General features: G+C 38.3%; 1 protein-coding gene across 8 annotated transcripts in view; it reads left to right on the plus strand.

Moving 5' to 3' along the window:
- Window positions 1-15,348, plus strand: part of PAK1 (p21 protein (Cdc42/Rac)-activated kinase 1) — a 165,946-nt gene that overhangs the window by 149,277 nt on the left and 1,321 nt on the right. For 6 of the 8 annotated variants that reach the window (XM_010853246.1, XM_010853245.1, XM_010853247.1 and 3 more), the window contains 4 exons: window positions 1,635-1,734; window positions 5,773-5,969; window positions 8,381-8,518; window positions 13,022-13,868. In XM_010853246.1, coding sequence (XP_010851548.1) covers window positions 1,635-1,734; window positions 5,773-5,969; window positions 8,381-8,518; window positions 13,022-13,108 — 522 coding nt within the window. In that variant the 3' untranslated portion in view covers window positions 13,109-13,868. Of the gene's footprint in view, window positions 1-1,634; window positions 1,735-5,772; window positions 5,970-8,380; window positions 8,519-13,021; window positions 13,869-15,348 lie in introns of those variants that run through there. The other 2 variants (XR_826420.1, XM_010853243.1) reach the window with 2 other exon arrangements.

The following is a 15,348-nucleotide window of genomic DNA, read 5'->3' on the forward strand; positions in this document are numbered from 1 at the left end:
AGAAACTCCATACCTATTAGCAGTCACCCCCCGCCACCCCCACCCAACCTGTTTCCCATCCCTTCCAGCCCTATGCAGCCACTAGTCTATTTTGTGTCTCTGTTGATTTGCTTATTCCAGGTGTTTCATATAAAGGTAATATGTGCTCTGATTGGCTCATTTTGCTTAGTATAATATTTTGAAGGCTCATCTGTTCTACAGCATATGTCCTTTTATTAACAAGTAAGATTCTGTTTATTTGCCTGTCCATCAGCTGATGGACATTTGGGTAATTTCCACTTTTTGACTCTTATGGATAATGCTCTGAACATTCATGGATAAGTTGTTGGTTGAATATATGTTTTTACTTCTCTTGGGTATGTGCCTAGGAGCGGATCTTCTGGTCATATAGAGACTTTATGTTTAATATTTTGAGGACTTGCCAAAATGTTTACCACAGTGGCTGTACCATTTTATATTCCTACCAGCAATGCATGTTCGTTCCAATTTCTAGAAATCATCCTTTCTGTTTATAATTTTTGACATCCAGAGGCCAAAGTCTCTAGCCTCCTTAGGAAAACAGGTCTTACTTTTCCAGGGAAAAGCTGCTTCTGGATATTGGTTTGTTTTTAATTTAGCCATTGATGTATTCTTAGAAAGTGAAGTATTAAGTTGAGAATATTTCAGTAGTGTCCTCTAATTGGTTTGCATCTTTTTCATGTTTCTTAATTGGTGGAAGCCTCTAAATTTTAGCTTTGGGTTATGAACTTCCTAATAGATTTAATAGTAACCTTGAGAGTGTCTTTTCTGATCCTCACCTTTTACAGATGGGAAGACAGTAGCCCAGAGGGAATAAGAGATTTGTCTAGAATAATTTTATTGGTCAGAACCATGCATTTTTATTATTCTTTTCAGTCTCTATATTACTCATTCTACCTATTGAGTCTGTGTGTTTTCCAAGGTTCTTTTCTTTCTTCTTTATTTACTATAGCATTTGCCAATTTCAACCATTACCATAACTTGAAAGACTTGTAAACGTTTATTTCAAGTCCAGCCTCTCTGCAGCACCCAAGACTCACGCCTGCAGTTGCCTGATGGACATTTGTCTGCAGATGTTTATGGGAACGTAAAAAGCAGAATACAGCAAACAGTACAAACTACCTCCTCACCAAAATAAGACTATCTTCCTAAATTCATGGCTTCTAATATCATTTCCATTTGTTTAGTTTCCCAAATGTGACTGTTATTTGTCATTTTCCTGTAGTTTTTTCTTTACAAAATCCTTTCCATTCTTCCTCAGTATTTTTTTTTTTTTTGCCTTGGGTTCTTTGTCAAGGTGCTAATGTTCTGTAAACAATTCTAAAACACTTTGGAGGAATTCCTGTACCTAAAACTGTTATAAGCTATGTTACAATACACTGTGGTCAAGTATCTTATAAGAAAAGTATGAGGCAGCACTAAGTATTAAAAGTATGTTTAGTAATGAGACAAGAGACTGGATTTTAGATCTGCCTCTTCCATTTATTTGGAGTAAGTTCTTTTACTCACTGGGGTCTCACTTTTGTTATCATAAAATGAGGAGGTTGGATTAGTGATTTTCTGTAAGTCTTCATAATTATTTGTCCTTTCTCTTTCTGCCCACATCACTTCAACAGTGCCTGCAAGCTTTGGAGTTTCTGCATTCGAACCAAGTTATTCATAGAGACATCAAGAGTGACAACATCCTGTTGGGAATGGATGGCTCTGTCAAGTTAAGTGAGTAGGAGTGATAATAACTTCTCTTCCCTCTGGGACCCTGTCTCCTCTGGGATGGTAATCATATAAGAGTAGCTACAAGACTCACCAAAGAATCTTATTTCTTGGATATGCAGGCACTTTATGTTACTCAGCACTATATAGGATGACATTTTTTCCCCACTCATTTATACATTCAATGAAAAACATTTATTGTGTTGGGCAACAGGGATACTTTTGCCTGTATTTAAGTAGTTTTCAATCTACTATGGGAAACATAAAATACATAATTAGAAAAAAGAGTTTAGTGTAATAACTTTCATTCAGTCATTCATTTAGCAAACTTTTATAAAATGTCTGTTTATGTGGTCGGCCATCTGAGAATGAAAAATGTGAGTAAGAACACATAGTTCTTATTGAAGGTTTCATAATTAAGTAAACATATAATAGCAATATAATGGGAATGAATAGCAGGCAGAACATTCTGTTCAGAAGTGTAAGGATGAAGAATCCAGACAAACAGATTGTGTCACAGGTGGATGGGCAGCTTATGGGAAGACTGTTAGCAGTTTCTACCCTGGGGCACAAGAGGAGGAACTTATTAAATCAGGGTCATGCCTCAATTCAGTTCAGTCGCTCAGTCGTGTCCAACTCATTGCGACCCCATGGACTGTAGCACACCAGGCCTCCCTGTCCATCAACAACTCCGGAACTTGCTCAAACTCATGTCCATCGAGTTGGTGATGCCATCCACCATCTCATCCTCTGTCGTCACCTTCTCCTCCCACCTTCAATCTTTCCCAGCATCAGGGTCTTTTCCAATGAGTCAGTTCTTCACATCAGGTGGACAAAGTATTGGAGTTTCAGCTTCAGCATCAGTCCTTTCAATGAATATTCAGGACTGATTTCCTTTAGGATGGACTGGTTTGGATCTCCTTGCAGTCCAAGGGACTCTCAAGAGTCTTCTCCAACACCACAGTTGAAAAACATCAATTCTTCAGTGCTCAGCTTTCTTTATAGTCCAACTCTCACATCCATACTTGACTAGTGGAAAAACCATGGCTTTGACTAGACGGAACTTTTGTCGGCAGGGTAATGTCTCTGCTTTTATTTTAATATTCTGTCTAAGTTGGTAATAACTTTTCTTCCAAGGAGCAAGTGTCTTTTAATTTCATGGCTGAAGTCACCATCTGCAGTGATTTTGAAGCCCCCCAAAATCAAGTCTGTTGCTGTTTTCCCATCTATTTGCCATGAAGTGATGGGACCAGATGCCATAATCTTAGTTTTCTGAATATTGAGTTTTAAGTGAACTTTTTCACTCTCCTCTTTCACTTTCATCAAGAGTCTCTTTAGTTTTTCACTTTCTGCCATAAGGGTGGTGTCATCTGCGTATCAGAGGTTATTGATATTTCTCCTGGCAATTTTGATTCCAGCTTGTGCTCCATCCAGCTTGGCATTTCTCATGATGTACTCTGCATATAAATTAAATAAACAGGGTGACAATATACAGCCTTGATGTACTCCTTTTCCTATTGGAACCAGTCTGTTGTTCCATGTGCAGTTCTAACTGTTGCTTCCTGACCTGCATACAGATTTCTTAAGAGGTAGGTCAGGTGGTCTAGTATTCCCATCTCTTTCAGAATTTTCCACAGTTTGTTTTGATCCACACACTCAGAGTCTTTAGTGTAGTCAATAAAGCAGAAGTAGATGTTTTTCTGGAACTCTCTTGCTTTTTCGATGATCCAACTGTTGTTGCCTGTTTGCTCTCTGGTTCCTCTGCCTTTTCTAAAACCAGCTTGAATATCTGGAGGTTCACAGTTCATGTATGTTGAAGCCTGGCTTGGAGAATTTTGAGCATTAGTTTACTAGCATGTGAGATGAGTGCAATTGTGCATTAGTTTGAGCATTCTTTGGCATTGCCTTTCTTTGGAATTGGAATGAAAACTGACCTTTTCCAGTACTGTGGCCACTGTTGAGTTTTCCTGATATGCTGGCATCTTGAGTGCAGCACTTTCACAGCATCATCTTTTAGGATTGGAAATAGCTCAACGGGAATTCCATCACCTCCACTAGCTTTGTTCATAATGAGGCTTCCTAAGGACCACTTGACTTCTCATTCCAGGATGCCTGGCTCTAGGTGAGTGGTCATACCATCATGATTATCTGGATTGTGAAGTTCTTCTATGTATTCTTGCCACCTCTTCTTAATATCTTCTGCTTCTGTCCTTTATTGTGCCCATCTTTGTATTGAAACCTTACCTTAATATATCTAATTTTCTTGAAGAGATCTCTAGTCTTTCCCATTCTATTGTTTTCCTCTATTTCTTTGCACTGATATCTGGGGAAGGCTTTCTTATCTCTCCTTGTTATTCTTTGGAACTCTGCATTCAAATGGGTATATCTTTCCTTTTCTCCTTTGATTTTTGCTTCTCTTCTTTTCACAGCTACTTGTAAGGCCTCCTTAGACAGCCATTTTGCTTTTTTGCATTTCTTTTTCTTGGGGATGATCTTGATTCCCATCTTCTGTACAATGTCACGAGCATCCTTCCATAGTTCTTCAGGTACTCTATCAGATCTAATCCCTTGAGTCTATTTATTACTTCCACTGTATAATCATAAGGGATTTGATTTAGGTCATACCTGAATGATCTTGTGGTTTTTCCCTGCTTTCTTCAATTTAAGTCTGAGTTTGGCAATAAGGAGTTCATGATCTGAGCAGTCAGCTCCTGGTCTTGTTTTTGCTGACTGTATAGAGCTTCTCCATCTTTGGCTGCAAAGAATATAATCAATCTGATTTCAGTGTTAACCATCTGGTGTTGTCCGTGTGTAGAGTCTTCTCTTGTGTTGTTGAAAGAGGGTGTTGCTACGACCAGTGAATTCTCTTGGCAAAACTCTATTAGCCTTTGCCCTGCTTCATTCTGCACTCAAAGGCCAAATTTGCCTGTTACTCCAGGTGTTTCTTGACTTCCTACTTTTGCATTCCAGTCCCCTATAATGAAAAGGACATCTTTTTTGGGTGTTAGTTCTAGAAGGTCTTGTAGATCTTCATAGAACCCTTCAACTTCAGCTTCTTCAGCGTTACTGGTTGCAACATAGACTTGTATTATTGTGATATTGAATTGTTTGCCTTGGAAACGAACAGAAATCATTCTGTTGTTTTTGAGATTGTGCCTAAGTACTGTATTTTGGACTCTTTTGTTGACTGTGATGGTGACTCCATTGTTTCTATGGGATTCTTGCCCACAGCAGTAGATATGATGGTCATCTGAGTTAAATTCACCCATTCCTGTCCATTTTAGTTCGCTGACTCCTAAAATGCCTATGCTCACTCTCGCCATCTCCTGTGTGACCACTTCCAATTTGCCTTGATTCATGGACCTAACGTTCCAGGTTCCTATGCAATATTGCTTTTTACAGCATTGGACTTTGCTTCTATCACTAGTCACATCCGCAGGTGGGTGGTGTTTTTGCTTTGGCTCCGTCTCTTCATTCTTTCTGGAATTGTTTCTTCATTGATCCCCAGTAGTATATGGGGCACCTATCGACCTGGAGAGTTTGTCATTCAGTATCCTATCTTTTTGCCTTTTCATACTGTTCATGGGGTTCTCAGGGCAAGAATACTGAAGTGGTTTGCCATTCCCTTCTCAAGTGGACCATATTTTGTCATGCCTAGTTGTAGATGATTAGGGTTTCATGCCTGGGAAATAAAATAAGGACCTCGTAACCAGATACTGGTGTATGGGGATGGTTTTCAGGAATAAAGCAGAATTGGGGTAGGTAGTAGGTGTCAAAATGGGCAGCTTAGCCTTTAATGCCTAGTGTTTCTGGTTTGAGGAGGAGTAGGAAGGTAGAAATGTTGTTTCATGTTTCTCCTTAAAGTCTGAACAGGGCAGAGCCTAGGAGCTGGATATGAAGGTGGTAGTTATGTGACTCCGGCTTTGGAGAGACAAGGGATGTAGTGGCTAGGACACCTGGAGAGCTTGATACCTAGAGGGAGGCACGCACTATTTATAGAAGGAACACTCTGCATATGAATCGTTTCTGTCTTTTCTTTTTCAGCTGATTTTGGATTTTGTGCTCAGATCACCCCAGAGCAGAGCAAACGGAGCACCATGGTGGGAACACCGTACTGGATGGCACCAGAGGTTGTAACCCGGAAAGCCTATGGGCCTAAGGTTGACATTTGGTCCTTGGGCATCATGGCCATTGAAATGATTGAAGGGGAGCCCCCATACCTCAACGAAAACCCTCTGAGAGTGAGTGTTACTCGTCCCATATCAAGATGTTTGGGCTGTTGAATTTCTCTTTTCTGGATCAAACTAGGCAGTGATAAAGCATACATGCTTAAAGAAAATGTAAATTAGCAGTCATTCATTCATATATTCAGTGATTTTTTGAGTTCTTATGGGCAAGAAACGGTTCTGATAATAATAAAACAAATTAGTATATAGTAACAGAAGATAAGAGCTATGAAAGAAATAGAAAGAGATTAAGAGGGGGAAGGACAGAGAAGTGTGCTGTTTTATTTTAGGTGGAGAATGAATTCCTCTCTTATAACTTATCTGAGGAGAAATCTGAAGAAAAAAAAGGAATGAAAAAATAAAAAGAAAAATGAAAAAAGGAATGAGCCTTGAGATTAATCTGAAGTAAGAATTTTCGAGTTATCAAGTGTATAAAGAACTTGTTTAGAGAACATACTTGATACATCCTTGGGAAAACCAAGGAGACTAGTGTCCCTGAAGTGAGTGAGCAGAGTGGACAAGGTTCTGACCATGTTAAGTTAAAATGTTTATTAGACATCTTAAGTGGAGGTATTGAGTAGAATTGGGCATAAGAGTTCAGAGTTCAAGAGTGAGTATTCAGGACTCGAAATACAAATTTATTAGTAGGTATTATATAGTTGGTTTATTTAAAAATCAGAGGTAGATGATAATGAGATCACTCACCTAGGGAGTCAGGTAGTACTGATACCCGGAATACTCTCATGTTTACAAATTAGAGGAACCAGCAAAGTTGACCAATGGGCAGCCTTCCTGGTAGAAGGAGAACTGAGAGACGTGTCCCGGAGGCCAAGAGGACAAAGTGTTTTGAGAAGGAGAATGGACCAGTGTGTCAAATGTGACTATGTTGCATTTAAGATAATCCTAGGTAATGATCATAAGATTTGCCCGTGTGAAGGTTATTGATGACTTTGACAGTCAGTTTCACTGGAGTGATGGGAATGAAAGTCTGATTAGAGTAAATCCACCAGAGTGAAGAAATGACATGTATAAGCAGTTACTTTTCATTGTTTTCTTTCAGAGGAATTTTGCAGTTATGCTAACAGAGAAGTGAATGGAGCCATATCTTGAAGTAGAGACTAGGGGGGTTTTCTTTTTTTGTTTTGAAGATGATATTATCATAGCATGTTTTTGTGCTGATGAGAATTATCTAGTAGAGAGGAAAATGGTCATGTACAAGAGTGATGTGACATCTGTAGGAGAGATAGTGATATCCTTAAGTAGATCAGGGGGGTTGGATCAAATACTGAAGTAAAGATCATCAAATTAGAACTTGGACAGTTTATTATTATAATAGGAGAGGGAAAGCAGCATATGTGAATACAGATGCAGGTAGGGTGGTAATTTTGATTATGGGCAAATGTGAGAGTTATTCTGATTGTTTTTATTTTGTTATTTATTCCAACCTCTCATTCGGTGCAAGAATTCCCTGAGTTTTGTCGCTAATCAACAGTCATGTAATTTTAGCCAGTTACCTCTTGGATAGCCCTGATTATTGAAAAGTATTTTAGTGTACCAAACTGAAACTACCTTCCATAGTTTCTTCTCTTGGCTCCCAGTATTGCCCTGTGGATCCACATGCTACTCGTCTTCCTCCACCTTAGAGTGCCTTGAAAATGATGATGAGTAGTAGTAACAGAAATAAGACTGGGATCAAAGTCAGAGGACATGAGGTTGTGTAAACAGCATGATGCCAAGCATATCTCTTTATGTTTTAGGACTTTATCTATGAAATGGGGATGATAATTCTTGCCCTGCCTATTACCCAGAGTTATTGTGGTCATTAAATGAGATAGTGTTTGTGTAAACACTTTACAAAATAAAGTTCAGATTGCTTTAAAAGGTTTAGTATGATGATTTTCTTTATCTTTCCCAGGAGATGGCTTCATATTAGAGAACCAGGATGGCAGCAGTGAAACAGATTGCTCCTTTATGGAACAGTTCCTTTATATATTCTTTTCCTGCTAGAAGAGATCAGTTTTTAGATGACTGAGATGATGGCACTAGGAATAATAAATTTCCTTCAGTAAATGGCTGGTGTTTAACTCATTAGGCTAAATGTATAGTAAACCATTTAGATTTAAATCAGTAATAATAAATGCTTGGATCTGTAACACACTTCATAAGCTTATGAAGTGCTTTCAATATGTTATCATTTTATTTTACAGACATGTGAGATAGGCACTGTTAACATCCCTGTTTTACAGATGAGGAAGTTAGAAATCCACTGGAAATTTGGCTCTTAAGTCATATTCTCTCCAGTATACTGAAGCTGCCTCTTTGTCTTCTGAAGGCTGAAGGCAGCCAACCATATTTCTTGACGGCCTGTCTGGGAACCAGGAAAGAACCCCAGGTAGAGCGCAGGGCAATTCTGTTTGTATTTCCAGGCCTTGTACCTCATTGCCACCAATGGGACCCCAGAGCTTCAGAACCCAGAGAAGCTGTCAGCTATCTTCCGAGACTTTCTGAACCGCTGTCTTGAGATGGATGTGGAGAAGAGAGGTTCGGCTAAAGAACTGCTGCAGGTAACTGTCCCTATGTAGGGAGGCACCTAATTCAGAGAATCACATAACCAAGGCTTTTTTTTGCTGCATTTTTGTATGGCTGTTACAGAACTAGGCTTTTCTTCTAGCTCGTCCCACACTCCTATTCCCCTCATCTTGTTCATCCCTGGACCTTTGCTCATGTTACTCCCTTGGGCTCTTCCTCAGCCTATTAAAACTCTGTACTTTCTCCTAGACTATATCTTACAGAGTTATTTTCTGAGCTCTTATTGAACTTTGCCTTTATCTTCCCTTGGTGCTTGTTTTGTTCTGCCTGAATTAGTCTAGCAGAGTTTGAGTCTTGATGAGAAGAAATTTTTTGCATGCAAATCTTATACAAGTTATATTTTACTGGGATAAACCCAAAAGATAGATTTTTAGGAAAGAGGATAGTTAGTGCAGCATTTCAATTCTTCCTAGTTTCTTCATGGAAACCCTTGCAGATGGTGGGAATGATAGTCTGCTTGTTTGTTCATTTATTTCAGTTTTTAGGCCATGCCACATGGCATGTGGGATCTTAGTGCCCTGACCAGGGATCAAACCTGTGCCCTTCTGCAGTGCAAGCTTGGAGTCTTACCATTGGATCACCAGGAAGGTCCCTATAGTCTGCTTGTTTGGAGTGAGATCGTGACAGGCTGTGGGGAACCTGAAGTTGGGGGTTTACCCAGCCTTATATATTCCACCAGCTTAATCCTGAAGTTATACCATAATTATTTAATATGGTTTCAAAATTTGCTTTTAGTTGACCACATTATCTATATTTAGCATTTATGTTTCAGTTACAATTTCTCATTACTAGTGTTATTTTACTACATTGCCAACTGGTGATTTACTAAGTGTGACATGCAACTTAATGACAATGAGTAATGTATAGATTTGCACAGTCAGTCAGTATACAAAAGTCATAAAACTTTTGTATTTTGAGGACTAACACAGGGCAGGGCAGGGCAGGATGTACCATACTGCATTACATTAAAGCTAATTATGAACAATTCTGTCTTCTTTACTGTTGGTAGATCATAGCTTCTATGTTATTAATCCTTGGTTTCCTCTTACCTGGGACCTGAATCAAAATAGGTATTCAGTGGGAGAAAACATTTGCAAATGATATGACTGATAAAGCATTAATATCCAAAATATATAACCAGCTCATACACCTCAGGAAAAAAAAAAAAAAACCCTACAAACAACCCAGTTAAAAAATGGGCAGAAGACCTGAATAGACATTTTTCCAAAGAGAAAATGCAGATGGTCAGCAGGCACATGAAAAGATGCTTAGTATTGCTAAATATCAGGGAAATGCAAATCAAAACCACAGTGAGAAATCACCTCACACCTGTCAGAATGGCTGTCATCAAAAAGAATCCAAATAACAAATGTTGACAAGGATGTGGAGGAAAGGGAACCCTCCTACACACTTGATGGGGATATAAATTGGTACAGCTAATATGGAAAACAATATGGAGGTTTCTCAAGAAACTAAAAATAGAACTATGATATGACCCAGTGGTTCCAGTCCTGGATATATATATGAAATAAACAAAAACTAATATGAAAAGATACATGCAACTCAATGTTCATAGCAACATTATTTATAATTGCCAAGATATGTAAGTGACCTCAGTGTCCATCAGGAGATGAATGGATAAAGAAGATGTGGATGAATACTACTCAACCATAAAAAAGAATGAAATCTTGCCATTTGCAACAACATGGATGGACTTGGAGGATATTATGCTAAGTGAAATAAGTCAGACAGAAAAACAAATATTGTATGACATCACTTATATGTGGAATCTAAAAAGTAAAATAAACTAGTTAATATTAACAAAAAAGAAACAGATTCACAGATATAGGGAATAAATTAGTGGTTACCAGTGGAGAGAGGGAAAGTAGGGGAGGGACATTATATGGGTAGGGTATTAAGAGATACAAATTATGATATGTAAAACAAGCTGCAAGGATATATTGTATAACCCAGGAAATATAGCCAATATTTTATACTTAGTTATAAATGGAGTGTAACCTATAAAAATTGTGAAGCACTATATTATATACCTGTGACTTATGCGATGGGCTTCCCTAATAGCTCAATGGTAAAGAATCTGCCTGCCAATGCAATAGATGCAGGTTCGATCCCTGGGTTGGGAAGATTCACCGGAGAAGGAAATGGCAAGCCACTCCAGTATTCTTGCCTGGGAGATCCCATAGACAAAGGAGCCTGGCGGGCTACAGTCCATGGAGTTGCAAAAGAATCAGACATGGCTTAGTGATTAAACAACAACAATAAACTTATATAACATTGTATATCAACTATACTTCAATTAAAAAATAGGTATTCAGAAAATGTTTGTTGAATTGAATGGAATTGCTTAAACCTTCATTGAAATGTTACCTTCTGGAGATATTTATCATCTCTTTGTAATCAGAGTTACTGACTACAGAGCATTGATATATTAGATATGAGATCTGGGTTCTGCCAAGCCCATTAGTTTCTAGCATCCTTTGGGACAAAACCTCCTTATAACAGGCAGTATATATAATATAGGATCCTTTTCCTTTCATATGAAGTTTTTTCTGGAAACACCAAGCTTTGGGAAATGTGCAAATAGTTTAAGCCTCAAGATGATATTGTTGACTAAGTATTAAAATATAGTTACTGAAAGATTAATGTCCTCTAGAGTTTTTTTCCTGGTATAATAATACATGACAAATAATAAATGCATTGTGTTGAATCTTTATCATATTCTAGGCACTAAGCACTTTATATATTTTTTTAATCTATTCTTTTTTAATAAACCTGTGATTTATAGATTTTTGTATTCCCATTTTTACAGGTGAGGAAACTGAGATTTCAAGTGTTCAATAACTTTGCGTGATTAAAGTAACTGAGAAATGGTGGATCCAGGATTTAAATCTATGTGTATTTGGCTCTCAAGTGTGTATATTCTTGGCCACTGTCTGGTTCCAAGTGTTAAAGCTGGAAAGACCTTAGAGCTTATCTTGTCTGTTATTCATTACACAGAGAAGGAAACTGAGGCCTCCTAATTGGGTGTTGGATCATGATGCTTTCTCAACTCAGGGGAATTGTATAAACATGCAATCTGAGAACACTGACTTTTTAACTTGTTACCGTACATTGTAAATATTCTAAATGATGACTTTCAGAATCTCAGATCATGAAAGCTTCACATCTGTTTCTCCTGTGAGAACGATATATATGGATAGAAATACATAGGGGCTTTTGTTGGAATTCATATCTTTATAATTTAGCCAAGATCTTCTATTCCTTTTGTAGTAATAGTTTCTTATTCTCAGTACCTCTTTGAGTCCCATCTCTGTTCGAAAAGAATTTGAAGCACTTCTAGCAAAGAATATTTGTAGATATTTCTATATATAGAAATATAGAAATTTTTAAATTTAATGTGTGTGTATACACATATACAATATGATTAATAAAAGAGACTTATGAGGATGGCCAGAAGAATCAAACAAACTAATCATTTGCATTAAATAGTTTTGTTTAAACATCAAATTTGGTTCTTAGTGTCCTGGTAGTGAAGACAGAAAAGAAAATATGTTAGTTAGTTCCTATGTTTCTTATCCAATGGGAGAAACATCCTACACCTCAAGACACAAAGCCTTTTCACTAGTAAAATGAAGAAAAGTCATTTTTAGTTGCGAGTTCAGAGTTCTATGATGACTGTTTTCTATAATGTTTTTTTACTGAAAACATAAAAGTAATTTTCAAATGGTGTTTTTACCACAATGGTTGTCTTTAATGGTTGTGGGTATGGCCCACAGTATAGCCCAGTGAAAGTGATTTGGAAAAGGACCAAGTCCTTCCTGGGTTAATTAACCTTACTAAACACAAGGATAGAACAACAGATTCCCAAATCAGTGCTTCTGAAATGCAGAATTGTAGTGTACCATTGGGTCATAATCAGTTAATAACCTTCCCTCTGAGCTCATTATTATTCTGATTATCACCATATTTTGGACTTATATAAAATGAAATCATACAGTACGATCTCTTCTTATGTATGTGTTCTTTCATACAGCATGTCTTCTGTGGGATTCATCCTATTATCAATGTATCAATTACTTATTCCTTTTTATTGCTCTGTAATTTTTGTATAGTATTCTATGAATATAATGTTACTCATTCTTTCAGTCTCTTGGGACATTTAGGTTCTTTCATTTCTGACTATCATAAGTAAAACTGCAGTGAGCATTTATGTGTGTGTCTTCTGGTGAATTCAAAAACTTACTTCTCTTGAAATACATCTAGAAGTGGAATTGGTAGGATATAGGATAGACATGTATTTAGCTGTAGGTAGATATGTTATCTTTAAAAGATGTCCTTCAATTTGAAGTTGATGATCTGTACAGTATACAAACATGGATGCCCTGAAAATCTTGTAATGGTTGCTAAAAAAGAATGGTAAATTGTCATGTGTCTTTTGTTCTTTTTCTCCTTTCTAGCATCAATTTCTGAAGATTGCCAAGCCTCTCTCCAGCCTCACTCCACTGATTGCTGCTGCAAAGGAAGCAACCAAGAACAATCACTAAAACCACATCACCCCAGCCTCATTGTGCCAAGCCTTCTGTGAAATAAATGCTCATTTCGGAAATTCCAACCCCTGATGCTCTTCCTTGCCCTCTCCTCCCATTTCCTGGTCTAGTGCTCTCAAGACTGATCCTTGAAAACCATGTGTCCAGCATTGAAGAGAACTACAATTAACTAATTGGATGACGGCCATTTTAAAATAAGGAATTTGCTCCCAACCTGTGGATGTGAGGGTGATTTATGACCAAGGACTTACATGAATAAATCCTTGGATTCCTATTTCTGCCCACCCCCCCAACCAATCAGTTCTTGACTATATAAATTTTTGACTTTATAACATTATCAACTTGTGATTAGTTGAGATATTTTTCAGTGCTTGCTTTTCTGTTATCAGACTGCCCAAACACATTATTGTACTTGAAAATAGGAATAGCTCAAGGAATGCCATGCGGGTGATACTCAGCCAGGACATGAAATGGCTCTTCTTTCTGGACCATGACTTTGGCATAGCTGATCCTGATATGGGTGGGAGAGCTACCATGTTTTTCTTTGTGTATGCTTCAAGCATCTTTTTGGGAGGATCTATATCCAATCGTGTTCCCCATGCTACTTCTTGTGAAATGATCTTGGCTATGTAGCCGCTTTTGACTCCTTAAAATTCCCCTAGGCTGCTGCCCCCATTCTGTCCTTGTTTAGAACACTGAGAAGTTTCCTAGGGCACATGCTGGGTGAGAGCAGTGTGAGAAGTCAAGGAAAAAAAAAAAAAAAGGTCTGCACTGCTATATTTAAAATGGATAAGCAATAAGACCCTACTGTATAGCACAGGGAACTCTGCTCAATGTTATGTGGCAATTTGAATGGGAGGGGAGTTTGGAGGAGAATGGATATATGTTTATATTTTTGACTGAGTCCCTTTGCTGTCCACCTGAATCTATAACAACTTTGTTAATCAGCTATACTCCAATATAAAATAAAAAGTAAGGGGGAAAAAAAAGCGCGTCTAGTGGTAGAAGTCTGATTCCTCAGAATCAGGAGCACTGAGGACAGGAGAAGATCAATGTCCTACTGGTACAGTCAGAGAATAGCCTTTCTCCACATTTTTCTTCTGTTCAGACTGTCAGCTAATTGAATGATGTCCACCCACCTTGAGGAGGCCCATCTGCTTTGTTCAGTCCATCAATTCAAATGCTAAACTCTTCTGGATACACCCTCAAAGGCACACCCAGAAATAACATTTAATGAGATATTGGGCTCCTGATGACCCAGTCAGGTTGACAGAATTAACCATCACACTGCGTTCCCACCTCCAAATGAAGGTGATAACTCCAGGGAGGACTGGTCAGCTGACAACTCTTAAAATGCTATGTGATTATGGCTTTTAGACCAGGGGGTCAAAAGTGATGATTAGTGAGACCTGATACTGTCTTATGAAGAAAAATGCAGAGCAACAGGAGATCCTCCTGTAGTTACTGAAAGGACAAGTATGATTGGATTGCTTCTGTGTTAGACAGAAGGAACATTAGATAATGTTCTAGAAGAAATGATGAAGATCGAAAGATTGTACTTCCTCATTCTTAGACTGCAGTGGTAAACTGGTTAGTCTAATGAGGGCTGAAAATTGTTCGTTAATTGCCTCTCTGGAATTTTAGAGTTGATTGGTTGGGTCATGTCTGACTCTTTGCAACTCCATCGACTGCAGCACGCCAGGCTTCCCAGTCCTTCACCATCTCCTGGAGCTTGCTCAAACTCATGTCCATTGAGTCAGTGATGCCATCCAATCATCTCACCCTCTGTTGTCCTCTTCTCCTGCCCTCAGTCTTTCCCAGCAACAGGGTCTTTTCAAATGAGTCAGCTCTTTGTGTCAGGTAGCCAAAGTATTGGACCTTCAGCTTCAGCATCAGTCCTTCCAGTGAATATTCAGGATTGATTTCCTTTAGGATTGACTGGTTTGATCTCCTTGCAGTCCAAGGGACTCTCAAGAGTCTTCTCCAACACCACAGTTCAAAAACATCAATTCTTTGGCGCTCAGCCTTCCTTATGGTCCAGCTCTCACATATATACATGACTACTGGAAAAACCATAGCTTTGACTAGACAGACCTTTGTTGGCAAAGTAATGTCTCTGCTTTTTAATATGCTGTCTAGGTTTGTCATAGCTTTTCTTCCAAAGGGCGTCTTTTAATTTCGTGACTGAAGTCTCCATCTGCAGTGTTTTTGGAGCCCAAGAAAATCAAGTCTGTCAC

This window comes from Bison bison, unplaced genomic scaffold, assembly GCF_000754665.1.
Source record: "Bison bison bison isolate TAMUID 2011002044 unplaced genomic scaffold, Bison_UMD1.0 scf7180017864324, whole genome shotgun sequence".
Taxonomy (NCBI): Eukaryota; Metazoa; Chordata; class Mammalia; order Artiodactyla; family Bovidae; genus Bison; species Bison bison.